Genomic DNA, 18,681 nt, shown 5'->3' on the forward strand with positions numbered 1-18,681 from the left:
TTCTTTCTCACAAACTTCTATGAAATTGCAAACAACATGAAAAGGGACTTTTCTTCTTGATAAGAACCTAGTGTATAGATTTTTGATGATCAGGAATTTCGATGTTATTTTTGTCAAAAATATTCGTGAACGTCCGTTAAGACCTTAACTAAGTAGTCAGTTGCCCCTGACGGCCCAAACTACCCATTTTCAAGATTAAACGAGCCCCCGAGCAGGCAAACCCCCTATTTTATCAATTTTCGTGTGCTATATAGTCCATGAATTTTGGTGATCCAAAATTCCGACATCATTTTTGCTGAAATTTTTCGTAGACGTCTGTTAAGACCTTAACTATAGAGCAAGTTGGACATGACGGCAAAAACGACCATTTTCAAGGTCCAACATCACCCCCTTTTGCCAATTTACGTGTCTATAGTTTACCATTTTTTTGGTGATCTGGAACTCTGACGTCATTTTTTTCAAAAATTTTCCTGGACGTCTGTTAAGACCTTAGTTATTGAGCTAGTTGGCCCCGAAAAACAAAAACGACCCATTTTTAAGGTCAAACAAGCGCCAAATTAGGCAAATTCCTCGTTTTATCAATTTTTGTGTGCTATAGTCCATGAATTTTTGGTGATCAGAAATTCCAACGTCATTTCTTTTGAAATTTTTTATGCACGTTCGTTAAGACCTTAGTTATGGATTGATGTAGATTTGGTGACAAAAACGACCCATTTTCAAGGTCAGAAGAGCCACGGAGCAGGCAAACTCCTCATTTTGCCGATTGTATGTGCTATTTTTCACTATCTTTTTTAGTGATCCAAATTCTGATATTATTTTTACCGAAATTTTTTGTGGACATTCGTTAAAATCATACTTATGGAGTCAATTGACCCTGATTGCTAAAGTGGTCCATTTTCAAGTTCAAACGAGCCCCCTAGCAGGCAAATTTCCCATATTGCCGATTTTTCGTATAGTCCATGTATTTTTGATGATCTAGAATTTCTACATTAATTTTATCAAAAATTCTTGTGAACGACCGTTAAGACCTTAGCTATGGAGCTAGTTGGCCCATACAACCAAAACAACTCAATTTCAAGGTCAAACGAACCCCGAAGCAGGTAAAACCCTAAATTGCTAGCTATAGTCTATGTATTTTTGTTGATCTAGATTTTTGATGACATGTTTGCTGAAATTTTTCTTGAAGGTCCATGAAGACCTTAGTTATTGGCTAGTTGGCCCTGCTGGACAAAACAACCCATTTTCAAGGTAAAATGATCCTTAGAGCAAACAAACCCCCTATTTTTTTTTGCAGATTTTCGTGTGCTATAGTTCATGGGTTTTTGGTGATCTACAATTTTAGTGTCATTTTGATGAATTTTTTGTGGACATCTGTTAAAACTTTAGCTATTGATCCAGTTAGCCTTGACGGCTAAAACTACTCATTTTCAAGGCCAAACGTGCTTCGGAGCAGGCAAACCCTCAATTTTATCGATATTTGTGTGCTAAAAGTCCATGGATTTTTAGTGATCAGAATTCTGACGTCATTTTTGTGAAAAAAAATTTGTGAACGTCCGCAAAGGTCAAAGTTATTGAGCCAATTGGTAGTAACGAAAAAAATAACCAATTTTAAACATCAAACGAGTCGCGAAGCAGGCAAATCCCCACATTTTACTGATTTTCTTAAATTATAGTTCACTATCTTTTCTGGTAATCCAAAATTTTGATGTTATTTTTGTCTAAATATATTGTGGACATCCGTTAAAACCTTCGTAGTGAAGTTATTTGGTACTGACGATAAAAAGGATCCATTTTTAAGGTTAAAACGAGCCCCTAAACAAGCAAACCCCCCATTTTGTCATTTTCGTGGCATATAGTTTGCCATGTTTTTGGTTATGCAGAATACCCATGTCTTTTTTCCCCAGTTATTTTGTGGACGTTTATTAAGACGTTAGCTGAGGATCTAGTTGGCGCTCACAGCCAAAATGACCCATTTTCTAGGTGAAACGAGCCTCGAAGCACGTATACCTCATTTTACAAATTTTTATGTACTCTAATCAATGAATTTTTTGTGATCCAAAATTTCAATGTCTTTTACCCAATTTTTTTGTGGACGTCCATTAAGACGTTAGCTTTGGATCCAGTTATCCCTTACAGCCAAAACGGACCATTTTAAAGGTCAAATGAGCCCTGAACCAGGTAAATTCTCAATTTTGCTAGTTTCATGTGCTATAAATCCATGAATTTTTTGTGATCGCGAATTTCGACGTCTTTTTTACCTAAATATTTCGTAGATATCTGTTAAGAATTTAGTTATGGAGTTAGTTGACACCAACGGCCAAAACAATCCATATTCAAGGTCAAACGAGCCCCGAAGAATGCACAATCCATTTTGCCAATTTTCACGTACTATTCTCCATAGATTTTTGGCGATAAAATTTTTTGATGTACTTTTTGCTCAAAATTTTTATGGACGTTCGTTGAGACGTTATGTATGGACCTAGTTGGCTCCGAAAGCCAAAACGAACCATTCTAAAGGTCAAACAAGCCCCAGAGCAGGTAAACCCTTATTTTGCCGATTTTCATGTGCTATAGTCCACTATCTTTTTTGATGATCCAAAATTTTGATAGTTTTTTGCCCAAATTTTTTATGGACGTTTGTTGAGACGTTATCTATGGAGATAGTTAGCTCTGATGGCCAAAACGATCCATTTTGAAAGTCAAACAAACACTGAAGCAGGTAAATTCCATATTATGCCGATTTTTGTGTGCTTTGGTTCATGAATTTTTGGTGATTCAAAATTTCGACACCTTTTTTGCCCAAAAAATTTGTAGACGTTAACTATGAAAAAGTTTACCTTGACAGTCAAAACAACTCATTTTGACGGTCAAACAAGCCCGAAAGCAAGTAAACCCTTATATTATCGATTTTTATGTGTTATAGTCCATGAATTTTTGGTTATCTGGATTTCGATGATTTTTTTACCCAATGTTTTTACGAACGTTAGTTATGACTTAACTTATGGAGTCATTTGGCCCTGACGACAAACGGGCTTTTTGCAAGGTCAAAAGAGCATTGAAGCATGTATACCTATTTTGTTGATTTTCGTGTACTATTGTCCATGGATTTTGGTGATCCAGAATTTCTACGTCTTTTTGCCAAAATTTTTTGTGGAGTCTGTTGAGACGTTAACTATGGATCTAGTTGGTCTTGACAGCTTAAAACATCTCATTTTCAAGGTTAAACGAGCCCTGAAGTAGGTATACCTCATTTGTCGATTTTCCTTTGTTATAGTCCATGGATTTTTTGGTGATCCGAAATTCCGACATCTTTTTTACCCAAATTTTTTGTGGACGTCCGTTGAATTGTAATCTATGGAATCCGTTGGTCTTGACGGTCAAAACAAACCATTTGGAAGGTTAAACGATCCCGGACCAAGTAAACTCTGATTTTGCTGATTTTCTTGTGTTATAGTCCATGATCTTTTAGTTGATCCAGTATTCCGACATTTTTTGTCCAAATTTTTTGTGAACGTCCGTTAAGACGTTAGCTATGGAGTCAGTTGGACCTTACGTTTAAAACGTCCAGTTTTGAAGGTCAAACGAGTCCAGGATAAGGTTAACCCCCCATTTTGCAAATTTTTGTGTGCTATTATAGTGCATGAATTTTTGGTGATCTAAGTTTCCACGAAAACCATGTAGCCATCATGGATATTAACGTGTCATATTAGATGATCACGTAAGTTAGGCTAGTGGATCCTCTAAGTTAAGTAGTTTTATGCGACAAGAAAGTATATGACAGTTCTAACAGCTTGGGAAAGACTTTGTCTCACTACTTAGACTCATAGTAATAGTTGTCGGTTAAGGAATCTCCCACAGAAACTATATTATTTCTTATATAAGTAAAGTATGTTTAATATTGCATTTATTTAACAAACTAAGTGTTTTCATTGTTTTACAAGCTTTTATATATTGCATGTGTCTTATTGCTTTATATTAAGTCAAGTTATTCATTAGTTGACTGAGCCAAGGTAAGTGTTCCTTCTTACTCTTTCAAGCTTAAGTTGTTATTAGCATTTTAATTCGCACACTCGTACATTCAATGTACTTATGCTAGTTGGCCTGCATTGTATCATGATGCAGACGTAGGTAACCAGGATCAACACAATCCAGCACCTCATCGATCCATCCGAGCACTTAGTGTTGACACCCAATTTTGACCCTCAACAATATAAATTAATCATCGACCCTCTTAATTCCCAAACGGTTTAGAATAAATAGTTTTATAAAATTCAAAATATTTTTCAAGTTTATTTTAAATAATTTTATCACTTTTTATATAATTTTAAGATAATATATATGATTTACATAATTATGTATATAATTAGTATATTTTTATGATTATTCGAAAATCGTCTCAAAAGATTTTATTTTGTTTAAATACTTTACTAAAGTATTTAGTTTAGCCATATAGTAGTCTACATTTTTGGATTAGCTATTTTATAATTTAGTCGGTTATTTTATTTCGTTAAAATTAAATTTTTTATCAAATTAACTTATATTAATTCATCTTATTTATTTATTTCGACCGAATTCACCAAGTAAATTCAATTTTGACTAATTTTCTAATTCTTAGACCAAGTGTTGGGCCATTTTTTCTAATTATTTTTGACTAATAATTAGTCTATTCCAATTATTACCCAACCCACTTCTTTCCGTGCAGCCCACAAAACAAAAGAAAGGAAAAACTATTCAATGCAATTCCAATTTTTTTCCTCACATTGTTAGTCTGTCTATAGATTATACTTTTTTTTCCCCCTCTTCTTCCAGTGCATATGATCAATCCAAATTTATTTTGGACTCTCCCTTGCACTACCAAGGGGTCATAAAGGCCCTATATTGCAAATCATGAAGAAGGAGTACATGTTAAGATGATAAGTAAGGGCTGAAAATCAAATTTTCAGATTTCGGAAAGCCGAAAAAGGGAGGGATATACTTTATATATACAGTCCCAAAACACAATGATATACATGTGGAAAGTCGAAATTGCAGGATGGAATATGAAAAATCATAGGCGTACAAGTCTAAAGATGAATATACCTCAATAAATGTAGAGATTCGGGTTGAAAATCATTCTATATACACTGATATACAGTAAATTATATTCCTCGTACTATGTTCCAACAATTATGTTAGCCATGCCGAAATCTGAAATTTTAGGGTTCATATCTTTGTCTAACAAAATATTGCTTGCTTTGAGATCACGATGTATGATTCGAGGACGAGAATCTTCATGAAGATAAATTAATCCTCGTACTATTCCTTTAATAATCTTGTCACGTACTGACCAATCCAACGTTGTTTGTTTCTTCGTATCTTAATCATATCACGCGAGACATTGAAATAAGAGAAATACACAATATAACAATCTAATTAAAAAAAAGTGAGACATATAAACAAGCATAACAAATAAGAAATAGTCGAGGCTTTTGTTGGACACGAACTCGTAGATGAGTATTTTTTCTTCTCGTTCCAAGCACAAATCTAAGAGTCTTACTAAATTTCTATGTTGAAGCTTAGCGACAAGTACAACTTCATTCTTAAATTCTTTAACACCTTGACTTGACCTTCTTGATAGCCTCTTTACAGTTATATCTTGTCCATTAGCAAGTTATCGTGTAAAAAATATTTATATCGTCATTGTATATAGCTTATATTAAAAAAAAATTATTATATGGTATAATCAATCCGAATTACCTTAATAGACATCACCAAATCCACCTACACCAATTTTGTTTTCGATAGAAAAGTAGTTTGTGGCAAATTGAATTGTACTAAAGTCATATTGCACTGATTCAGCTGTTAAAATCCCACTAAGATCAACTGCGACACACATATATTTAATTAATTAGAAAAAGTTAGTTAATTAAGGAATAAATGGACTTTGAATTGTATTAATTAATTGGGATTTAATTAATTACCATTCATCTCCTCTAGAGTTTTATTATTTCTTTTCATCCTTCTTCTCCTTTGTAGCAAATGAAAGACTCCAATTGATAGTAGAGACAAAAGAATTACATGGCAACCACTCCACAAAAAATTAGTAGTTCTTTTTTTGGGATTCGATCATTGTTATGCAATGGCGAAGTCAGAAAATTTGTTAATGATATTTAAGATTTAATATGTACTTATGAAAAATAATTTTTTATATATTTCATACTCTTTCTGTCTCATTTTATGTGACACTTTTCGCATTTTGAGATTTAAACAAGTCTATCTTTGGCCGTAAGTTTTTCATAGATCCCTTTTAACATTTTGAGTTATCAATTATTGTGACTTATGTACCCTTTACGTTGTTTACAAATATATAAGTTTCATTTCAAAAAATTTGAAGATTACATACGCAAATGCCCAATCAAAGTTAAACTGTTTGACTCTCGAAAAAACAAAAAGTGTCATATAACATGGGACAGAGAAAGTATAATTTTCGACGAAGGATGCTTAACTGAGTTATGTCATTAAGAATTTGAATTCATTCAATTAATGCTTTCTATTTAATTTTTGATGTGATATGTCCAGACAGAAGGAGTATAATTTTTCGACTTTCTATTTAATTTTTAATGTGATGTATCCAAATTAAAGGAGTATAATTTATCGACATATGTCATTCAAGAATTTGAATTCATTGTATTAATATTTTCTATTTAATTTTTGATGTGATATGTCCAACCATCATATTATTAGCAGGGTCAGATAATAAATACGAATTCATCTCAATTTTATTCGTTGATATAAACGAGACATATGGTAATTAAAATATAGATTAAGAATATTATTACAGTAATTAATAGAATATTGTTACGTATACCTTTTTTAGGTAAATACTTTGTTTTGGGTCAGTATCAATGGGACATAAATCCATAATAGCACAATGTTGACTTATACCAAATATAAAAAAATATTTTTTTATATAAAAAATATATTTAATTTAAGAATTAAGGACTAAGATAAGAACGCACTTAATATCTTTTTGAATACTTTTCATTTCGTCATTTTATCCAATTAAAAAAAAAAAAAAGATATCATGCATACATATTTGTGGAGGAAAATTAAAGGTAAAAACTTATCGTAAGCTAATAGTGACACAAATCTAGAACAAATTAAAGTTAGTATTGTGTTGGTAAAAATATTACTCTTTTTGTCGCTTTTTCTTTTAGTTAATTCTAAAAAAAATAAATAAAGAGAAATTCATATTAAATTTAAATTTAATTTTGAAGTGTCTATTTTATCTTTAATGTCATTAGCAGCATGAGTCGTTACGTCATTCATAATTCCCCTTAGACTATGTTTGAACCTTCTTTGTTCATGTTCATCATTAGTAATTGATTTATATGATGAACGATTTAAACATTAGTACATTGTTTGCTTTACTTTTTAATATTATTTACTTTACTTATTCATGCACGATTGTTATTTCATATATGTATATTATCTTTTTAATAATCCGATAATATTAAAATTGAATTAGAAACTTTAAACGGCTTAAGTGCAAGTCACAAAGGAAAAAAAAAAGTAACTTTGTACCACAACATGACTATGGAATATGTCTCAATCGTTCCACCTACTATCACGACCAATTTTTTTTTGTAAATACAAAAGGTAAAAAGTGTTGTGCGGAATTTGAGATAATACGAGAAAATATAAACGCGAAAAACAAGACAACAGATTTACGTGGTTCACCAATAAATTGGCTACGTCCACGGGAAGAGAGGGAACAGTTTTATTATGGAGAGGCAAAAACAGAATTACAGAATAGGGTTTCCCATAGCGTCTATATATAGTGCTAAGCTACGCCCTAACAGGCGAGACCCCCGTCCTTTCTGTTTGTAGCGGGTCCGATTCAAGGCATTCAACAAAAAGTTCATTGGAATAACGCCACGAATAATTGAGAAAATCATATAATTTTAAATGCCAAAAATATGTGTAGAAAAATAGTGAGGCTTCACGTATTCCCTCCGATGGTCAAGAGGGTGAGTGAGATTGCCTTCTTAACAGGACAGTCATCCCAACTCCTTAAGGAGGGTTCCGTAAAGATTTTGAAAAAAAATCGTCCAAAAAATATTATCAAAATATTTATAGGGTAACAGACACGAAAAACTAAAATCGTCTAATTCCTATAAAATGTCCTTTAAATATCCAAAATATGTATAAAATATGGTGAGACTTCACATACTATACTATTCCAACTTACTAAATACCCAAAATATTTTTACAAATTATTTAAACGAGGTCAAAATTTAAATAACTAAATGATGGTGCAAATTACTGGCCGGTGTTATAGACACAAGGCAATAAGGAAGTTTCTACGAGGTAGTGTGCTTTGTCATTTGTCAATCACTGATTTTTAAATTTAAACTTAATTAGGAATTGTCTATCAAGGAAGAATTTAAATTATATATTTTAACAGTATAAAAAATAAAAAGCGAAAATTGTATATAATAGCAAATTAATAACCTAAAATAAATGGAGTAGTTAGGGTTTGATTTAATTGTGCGTCATAGCAAACGTTTGCAAAAAATTGTGAGGCGCCTCTCTCCCAAATATCTCGCTCGCCACTCTCCTCCAATCTCTCGCTCGCTTCCTCACTTTTTATACAAACACAAGTGTATAAAGTTGTTTCTAATTGTGTAAAGTAGAGAAAATTGTATAAGTCCATATATTTTTGTTCCCCGCTTACAGATCTCGCTTGCCACTCTCCCAAAATCTCGCTCGCCACCCTCGCCTTTCTCACTTATACAAACAAAAGCGAAATGTATAAATTGCGTTTCTGTTTGTATAAAGCGTGAGAAAATTGTATATACACATGCAAGTACATATATTTTCGTCCTATACACTTGTAATTATATAATAAAAATACTCCCCTGCCAAGTTTCTTTTGCCTTTCTCTCTTTCTCGTTTTATACAATTTTCAAATTATATCTAATTTCTCTCTTTCTTGTTTTATACAATTCGATTCAATTGTATATTCCTTGTCAAGTCTCTTTTGTCTTTCTCTTTCTCATTTTATACAAATTTAAATAGTATATAATCGTTCTATACATTTATAATAATACAATTCGTTTTATACATTTTGTTTTTATTCAGTTCTCTGCCCATGTGTCTTTCTCTTTCTTATTTTATAAACTTCGTTCTATACAATTTGCTTCAACTGTATATGTGTAGCGAATTATACAATTTCTATGTTTGCTATGAAGCGCAATTATGCAAACTTTGTCATAGCATACAAATATAAATTTTTTATTTGCTACATATGAAAGTTGCCCAAATAAAAAAGAGGTTAGAAAAATTCCTAAAGCATATGTTGGACCCCAACCCTTACGTATGAGGTATATATTTGGTCAGTTGACAAAAGTAATTATATTTGAAAAATTTAGCTCACAAAGCTTGAGCAAAAATCACCATTGATGACTGCCATTAGAGAAGGAAGAAGAAGAAGAGAAACTGTTCTGTTATGTATTGAAAAAATGTGTGTGTTGTAACTGAACTACACTTCTATTTATATATACAAACAGATGATTCTAGAATAATTCAGTTAGGCCTTTTTCTCTAACTACCACTTAATCATAAACACAAAGTAAGTAACTAACTTTGTGAAATGAGTAACTAATAACTAATTCTAGGAAAAGGAGTTCTCAATACCCCCCTCAAGTTGAAGGTGATGCAATCGCTGTCAACTTGGACAATATATTTGAGTGTTTGATTCCAGTCAATGCTTTGGTGAGTATATCAGCTAATTGTTGAGCAGTGCCAATATGATGTAAAGTAATGAGGCCCTCTTGAAGTTTAGTCCGGACAAAGTGACAATCTATCTCAATGTGCTTGGTTCGCTCATGAAAAACAGGATTTTGTGCAATATGCAAGGCAGATTGACTATCACAGAACACATGAAATGGTTCAGTGCCAGGAACAGTCAGTTCTTCAAATAGTCTTTGCAACCATACTAATTCACCAACGACCTTTCTAAGTGATCTGTATTCTGCCTCAGCTGAAGACAAGGAAATAGTTTCTTGTTTCTTGGACTTCCAGCTCACAGGACTATTACCAAGCAAAACTACATACCCAGTAACGGATTTTCTAGAATCAGGGCAAGATGCCCAGTCTGAATCACAAAAAGCTCTCACTGTGTAATCATCTGTATTGGACATGAAAATACCTAATGTTGGATCTTGTTTCAGATATCTTAACATGTGAAAGGCTGCTTGTAGATGAGGCTCTCTAGGTGCATGCATAAATTGACTTAAGTGTTGTACTACATAGGCAATGTCCAGTCTAGTATTTGTGAGAAAATTGAGTTTACCTATGAGCTTTTTGTAGTAAGCAGGATCTGAGAGTAAAGAACCTTCTTCAGCTCTCAACTTGATTAATGGATCAAGGGGTGATGAGAAAGGTGTGAAATGACTGCAATTATATTCCTTGAGCAGATCCAAGGTGAACTTCCTTTGAGAAATGAGAATGCCATCTTCCTTATACAAGACTTCTAAACCAAGGAAGTAGTGTAATCTTCCCAAGTCTTTTATCTTAAAAGTCTCATGCAGAAAAGTCTTCAGATCTTGTATCTCCACAAGATCAGTACCAGTGATTATTACATCATCCACATATACAGCTACAAACACCATTGATGAACTTGATTTTTTATGAAATAAAGAATAGTCATTCATGGAATGAGTGTATCCTCTTGAGTTGAGAGCATCTGTTAACTTTGCGTACCATTGTCTACTTGCCTGTTTCAGGCCATATAAAGATTTATTCAACTTGCAAACAAGATTAGGATTGCCAGTGTCTAATCCTTGTGGTATGTCCATGTAAACTTCCTCCAATAAATCCCCATGAAGAAAAGCATTATTGATATCTAACTGGAATATATTCCAATATTTCTTGGCTGCAGTAGCAAGCAAAGCTCTAACAGTTGTCATTTTCACAACTGGGGAAAATGTTTCAGCGTAGTCGACCCCAGCATGTTGAGTATAACCCTTCACAACTAACCTGGCTTTCAGTCTTTCTATTGAACCATCTGCTTTATGTTTAATCTTGTATACCCATTTGCATCCAATAGGTTTCTTCCCAGATGGCAAGGGAACTAGATCCTATGTATGGTTTTCATGCAGTGCACTGAATTCTTGTGTCATGGCAGTTTTCCATGCAGGATTCATAGCTGCTTCCTCATAAGATGATGGTTCACATTCATGAGAAATATTCATCACAAAAGACTGACTAGAAGGTGTCAATTCCTCAGGGGCAATATGACTATTGTGTGTAAAAAAAGTGCAAAGTGAGAGTGAAGTGGTTTTGGGTTTCAGGTGAATGTAATCTTTTAGGTAAGATGGTGTTGTGTGAACTCTGGTTGATTTTCTAAGAACAGATGCAGTTTTAGGATGTTCAGAAAAAGGTTGTGTTAAACTAGTGGTTTCAGCAGAACTAGATGTTATAGGTGATGTTGGTTGATAAGTTCTTTGATCACATTGTTCAAGGTTAGTGTGAGATGATATAGGAGGATTTTGTGTAGGATTAGGAAGAGGTGAGTCATTATCAGGATATAATGAAGAGAAAGAAGGAATGTCAGAATGGAAAAGTGGAGATGTAGGAAAAACAGTAGTATTTTTTTTTTCAAAGAAAAAGGAAATATTGTCTCATGAAACACCACATCCCTGGAAACATGGATCTTTTTAGTAGCTAGACTTAGTACTTTGTATCCCTTTGTGTTAGGAGGATATCCTATGAAGACATGAGGACTGGTTTTAGGATCAAATTTGGTTCTTTGTGGTTTTGGTATGGTGGGATAACATAGGCAACCAAAACTTCTCATGTGTGAATATGATGGTTTTCTTTGGTGTAATACTTCAACAGGACACTTATTTTCCAAGGCATGTGATGGTAGTCTGTTGATAATATGAGTGGCTGTTAGAATGCATTCCCCCCAGTATTTTATTGGTAGGTTAGATTGGAAAAGGAGTGCTCTAGCTGTTTCAAGTAGATACTTGTGTTTTCTTTCCACTACACCATTTTGTTGTGGTGTGTGTGGGCAAGTTTTCTAATGGAGGATACCTTTGGATTGGAAAAACAAATTGGCTTCAGTGTTTGAGAATTCTAATCCATTATCTGATCTTATTTTCTTTATTGAGGTTTGAAACTGATTTTCAACCATCAATACAAACGACTTCACCACATGTAAGGCATTACTTTTATTGCTTAAGAGATAGGTCCATGTAGCCCTACTACAATCATCTACTAAGGTGATGAAATAGCTGAAGTTGTTGTGTGTTTTGGTGTGGTAAGGCCCCCATAGATCAATGTGTAACAAATCAAAACATTTAGTGGACTGAGTGGTTTTAATGGGAAATGGTAACCTGGTTTGCCTAGCCATAGGACAGATTGGACAAAAAAAAAAGTTGTTTGGTTGAGAATTTCACTGGTATTGAGGTTAATCCTCTCATCTTCACAATGGGAACATGACCAAGTCTATAATGCCATAACAGGTCTGCAGCATTTGCATGAGATGTAAAAGAAGTGAAACAAGAATATCACTTTTATTGGTAACAATTGTATTCTTTACAACAGGAGTAGAATCAACAAAACAGGTCTTTGTATTTGCACTAGGGAAACAGAAACAGGAACTAGATGAATATTGTGGTTTATTTGTATTGAGTACATGAGATGAAAGACAAGGAAAATTGTGATTGTGCTGAGGAATAGGATTGTTCTTCTGTAGGCACTTTGAACAAAGAAAGTACAGCCCATCATGTGTCTTACCAATTTCCAGAGGCCTCTTCAGTGAAGGGGCCTGCAGTATACAAAATGAATTAGTGAAGATAGTGTTACATTGAAGATTTTTATTCAAAGAACTTATGGATATCAAATTATATTTGAAGGTAGGTATCAAAAGAACATTTGACAATGTGATCTCAGAAGTTAACCTCACTTCTCCAACTTGTGTCACCTTGACTCTATATCCATTAGGTAGTCTAACAAGTATTGGATAAGGTATTGTAATGATTTTGGTTAGATTGGTCTTATCAAAGGTTATATGATGAGTAGCCCCTGAGTCTAAGATCCAAGAGTCAGTTTTTATTTTGAAACATCCACATGAAAGTTTATCATAATCTACAGAGGAATTGCAAGCAATTATACCTGCAAAGTTGGCAGATGCATTATCAGATGCTGGATTATTAGATGCAGATCCATCTCCCATGTTTCCTCCTTGGAATTGCTGTAACATGCTGACCAAATGGTGATATTGTTCTTGAGACAAAACACTTGCAGGACCACTCTGAGTACTAGATTCACCCTTCTCTAGCAGATCTCCATGAACATTTGCTGCAGTACCTTTACGTTTGTGTCCTTTATACTGGGAAGAATTGGAGTTTTGATTCTGGTTGTATTGACTCCTTGGTGGATAGTTATTGTAAGGCTGATTGTTAGGTCCTGAATTGGCATTTGGTCTGCTAGGATATCCATGGAGCTTGTAGCATCTATCCTTTGTGTGTCCAACTCTTTTACAATGATCACAGAAAGGCCTTGTTCTTGTATTACTATTGGCATAGTTGGTTTGAAAACCTCGCACACCTGAAGGACTTCCAGAACTTCGTGAAGAACTGGAGCTAACATTCAAAGAAGAGGAAGATTCTGCAGAAAATTGATTGTTTGGTTTGAACTCTCTTTGTTTTTCTTCCTGAACCAAGAGAGCAAAAGCTTGTCCCATAGAAGGTAAAGGATTCATCATTAGCATGTTTCCTCGAATGATGGTATAAACCTCATTAAGGCCCATGAGAAACTGAATGAGTCGTCTGTCTTGTTCAGCCTTATGCATTGTCTGTTTAGCACCACATGTACAAGTACAACTACAAATATTCTTAGCACCTAGTGTGGTGAGCTCTTCCCAGAGTTTCTTCATTCTCGTGTAGTATGAAGTAATGTCTAGAACACCTTGATTGAGATCATTAATTTCCTTTTGGATTTGATACAGCTTAGCTCCATTGGTCTGATCATATCGATCCTGTAATTCACTCCACAACTCCAATGAATCAAACACGTATTCTACACTATCTGCAATGTCCTTGCTCAAGGAATTCAGTATCCAAGAGGTAACCATGGCATCACACCTTTCCCATTGACGATAATCAGGAGACTGTGGACTTGGTTTCATGCATTCTCCATTGATGAACCCTAATTTGTTCTTCACTGAAATTGAACGTAACACACTTCTCTTCCATGATCGAAACCCAGCACCATCAAAAGGTACAGGAACTAGCACTGAACCTGCACTATCAGAGGGGTGAATGTATAGTGGACTTCCAGCATCAAAGTTAATTGGAGCTGGAACAGAGGATGACGGAACAGAGGATGAAGATCCAGAAACATGATTCACAACTTCAACCATTGTGCAAATTGAAAAAAAAACGAAATCGAAGATGAACAATTAGCAGAGATGAACTCGAGCAGAAAGTAACCTTTAATGCTCTGATACCATGACAAATTTAGCTCACAAAGCTTGAGCAAAAATCACCATTGATGACTGCCATTAGAGAAGGAAGAAGAAGGAGAGAAATTGTTCTGTTATGTATTGAAAAAATGTGTGTGTTGTAACTGAACTACACTGCTATTTATATATACAAACAGATGATTCTAGAATAATTCAGTTAGGCCTTTTTCTCTGACTACCACTTAATCATAAACACAAAGTAAGTAACTAACTTTGTGAAATGAGTAACTAATAACTAATTCTAGGAAAAGGAGTTCTCAATAATATTCTCTATCCATATATATAATAAAAAATCCTATTGCATACATATAAGAGATTGCTTTTCAATTTCGACTTATATATGTATGTTTTCATTTGACAGTCATAAAGATTTTTGTTACTATCCGATTTCATTCTTACATTATAACTAACTAATATTACATTATTTGTTTGCTAAAATTATCAAATAATCTTTTGTTTAAATATGATAGCTAGAACTATTAAACATGGCAATTTGATACACTATTATCTTATTATTGTCTGTTGAGTACATAAATCTAATGGAAGAATTAAAACGCATTGAAACGTATATTTTTATATCTACAAGATATAGAACTACAAAAAGTGAAAAAAAAAATCATCACAAAAGACTTTTTGTGACGATCTAATTAAGTCTCTATACATATTATATATACGTGGTGACCTTTCGTATACAATACTATACTATCTTGGGTAGATTTCAGTAATTAGATCCTCAAAATTAGATGCCGGAATGAAATTCTTTGTGATTAGATCGATATTTCCTAATCTAGAATAATCTTTAAAAGACGCTGGTTGATTTGGCTCTGATGGAATAACAGAATCAGTACTGAGAAAATGAGATATCACCGTAGTTGTAGGTCTTCCATCTAAATCAATTTGAACACATAACAATCCAATATGTATACATCTCATGATTTTCGATATTGAATTTGAGTCATCAATGAGTGTTGGATCAACAAGTTCCATTGCTCTACCATCTTTCCACAACTTCCATGCCTATAAATATCAACATTTATTGTAATATAAATCTTAACAAATTAGGATAAAAATATTAAAATTACTTTATGCATAAACATAATGTGATTAAATTAAATTAACATGCACTTACATGGACAAGAAGGTCATCAAATTTATCTTCTTTATTATTTCTTCTTTTTCCCACTTATTATCTCCAAAAGAAGCACACCAAAACTAAATACATCTGATTTCACTGAGAATTGACCATGCATTGCATATTCCGGGGACATGTAGCCGCTGACAACAAAGAATTATAAATCACAATAATTAATATTTTTCTATATTATAACGAATCGATTCGAAAAAAAAAAAAATTAACAATCAACACTTACTATGTTCCAACAATTATGTTAGTGCTTCCTTCAATTTGGTCAACTCCAAATATTCTAGCCATGCCAAAATCTGAAATTTTAGGGTTCATATCTTTGTCTAACAAAATATTGCTTGCTTTGAGATCACGATGTATGATTCGAGGACGAGAATCTTCATGAAGATAAATTAATCCTCGTACTATTCCTTTAATAATCTTGTCACGTACTGACCAATCCAATGTTGTTTGTTTCTTCATATCTTAATCATATCACGCGAGACATTGAAATTAGAGAAATAATGTATATAACAATCTAACTAAATAGAAAAGTGAGACGTATAAGCAAACATACCGAATAAGAAATAGTCGAGGCTTTTGTTGGAAACGAACTCGTAGATGAGTATTTTTTCTTCTCGTTCCAAGCAAAAACCTAAGAGTCTCACTAAATTTCTATGTTGAAGCTTAGCAACAAGTACAACTTCATTCTTAAATTCTTGAGCACCTTGACTTGACCTTCTTGATAACCTCTTCACCGCTATCTCTTGTCCATTACCAAGTACACCCTGATGATCGTGTAAAATACATTTACGTTGTCAATATATATAACTTATATCTAAAAAATTATTATATAGTCTAATTTGAACATGTGTTACCTTATAGACATCACCAAATCCACCTACACCAATTTTATTTTCCATAGAAAAATAGTTAGTGGCAGCTTCAATTGTACTAAAGTCATATTGCAATGATTCAGCTGTTAAAATCTCACTAAGATCAACTGCAACACACACATATATATAAATATAAAATTAATTTTAAAAAAGAAGTTAGTTAATTAAGGAATAAATGGACTTGAATTGTATTAAATAATTGGGATTTAACTACCAATATTCATCTCCTTTAGAGTTTTATTATTTCTTTTCATCCTTCTTCTCCTTAGTAGCAAATGAAAGACTCCAATTGATAGTAGAAACAAAAGAATTACAATGGCAACCACTACATAAATGATTAGTTGCTCTTTAGTATTTGAGATTCCGTCATGCCCTGCAGTGTCAAAGTCAGAAAATTCGTTAATGATATTTAAGTTTTGATATGTACATAAGAAATATAATTTTTTAATATACTTCATATAATTTTTTGACGAAAAATATCGAGGCTACACCATTTAGGAATTTGAATTAATTATATTAATGCTTTCTATTTAATTTTTGATGTGATATTTACAAACACCATATTATTATCAGGGGTCAAATAATAAATATGGATTCATCTTAATATTATTTGTTGATATTAAAGTGACATATGGCTGGAATATAGTTGAAGAAAGTATTATATTAATTAATAGAATGTTATGTATACCTTTTTGAGGTAAATACTTTTTTTTTGGGTCAGTATCAATGGGACATAAATCCATAATAGCACAAATCGACTTGTACCAAAATAGTAATAACTAATAAGTTAAGATAAAAACACACTTAAAATCTTTTTGAATACTTTTCATTTCGTCATTAGTATGCTTGCATATTTGTGGGGGAAATTTAAGATAAAAATTTATCATACACTAATGGTGACACAAATCTAGAACAAATTAAAGTCGGTATTGTACTGGTATTTGGTCAAAATATTATTTTTTCTGTCTCACTTTATATGACTCGCTTTTTTTTTTTGGTCAAACTCAAAAAAAAAAAACAAATAAAGAGATATATTTTCATATTAAATAACAATTTAACTTTAAAATGGTTATTTAACCTTTGATGAAAGGATTTATACTCAGACAAACATCTATCATTTATTTTAGATCATTAGATTGAAAAATCTTCTTTTTTAAACTCTGTGTCACCTGTGTCAAATCAAACTAACTCATATAAAATGAAACGGAAGGAGTAGTAAAATGTACCTTGATTATGTGGCAAAGTAAGTAGCTTTGATTTATCGTAGAAGAGGTACACTTCATGCCTCATAAAACAACTAGGAAGTTGAACTCTAGCACCTCTACATACATCACAACACTTGTTTAAAACTTTGATGGCATTTTCAAGGCAATTTAGGCAACCTTTAGAAGACATATGAGGAATGCATTGAGCTAAGGCATAAATTGTTGTGTTAACACTGAACTTAGCTTCCCTAATTGCAATTTTCTTGTCTATCGATCGATCATCATTAGCAGCATGAGTCGTTACGTCATCCATAATTTCCCCTAGACTCCGTTTGAACCTTCTTTGTTCATGTTCATCGTCTGTAATTGAATTATTGTTACGTATGACAAAAGGTGTAGATGGATTGTTAATTATGGATGCATAGTTTGGATCGGGGAATATTGATTGATTCGAGTAACGTAACATACAATCGTCCCACCATAATACGGCTGTTTTGCTACCGGGGCATAACAAAATTATGTCTTTAACAGCTCTTGTTACAAAATCTTGACATGTTACACTTAACATATCACCTTGACACATGAAAAGACCGTAAATTCTTTCGAAATTATCGGTACCATCGATGGAGAAATTGTAAAAAAGATGTTTTCTAGAGGCAGTAGAAAGAATTGAAAGTAGCAAACTGAGGTTGGAATTGTAAGAGGTGTTTGTTATATTGTTAGAAGTAGTTTTGTTTGGGCAGTAATGATGGTCATCAAGAGCTAATATTGTGGTAATACTTTGGCTGGTCAAGAAAAGCACAAGATATATTGGGATATTCAAACTAGACATTATGCAAAATTGAACAATTCTCTAGTGTACTTCATTAAGTTGAGAGATGAGGCAAATTTATAGATGATGAGTGAAGGACCTTCCTTTGTCACTCGTCGAGAATGAATGTC

At 33.1% G+C, this 18,681-nt stretch overlaps 1 protein-coding gene and 1 pseudogene across 1 annotated transcript; both read right to left on the minus strand.

Annotated features, from left to right (window-relative positions):
- Nucleotides 1–9,683: 9,683 nt before the first annotated feature.
- LOC101250975 (uncharacterized) lies at nucleotides 9,684–14,413 on the minus strand. Its single transcript, XM_069292256.1, has 4 exons — nucleotides 13,165–14,413; nucleotides 12,923–13,080; nucleotides 12,686–12,817; nucleotides 9,684–11,123 (listed from the first exon to the last, which is right to left on the minus strand). The coding sequence occupies exons 1-4, from the start codon at nucleotides 14,411–14,413 to the stop codon at nucleotides 9,684–9,686; spliced, it is 2,979 nt and encodes a 992-aa protein (XP_069148357.1).
- A 689-nt stretch (nucleotides 14,414–15,102) lies between these two features.
- Nucleotides 15,103–18,681, minus strand: LOC101251267 (cysteine-rich receptor-like protein kinase 25; annotated as a pseudogene).

The sequence above is a fragment of the Solanum lycopersicum genome, chromosome 12, assembly GCF_036512215.1.
Source record: "Solanum lycopersicum chromosome 12, SLM_r2.1".
Lineage (NCBI taxonomy): Eukaryota > Viridiplantae > Streptophyta > Magnoliopsida > Solanales > Solanaceae > Solanum > Solanum lycopersicum.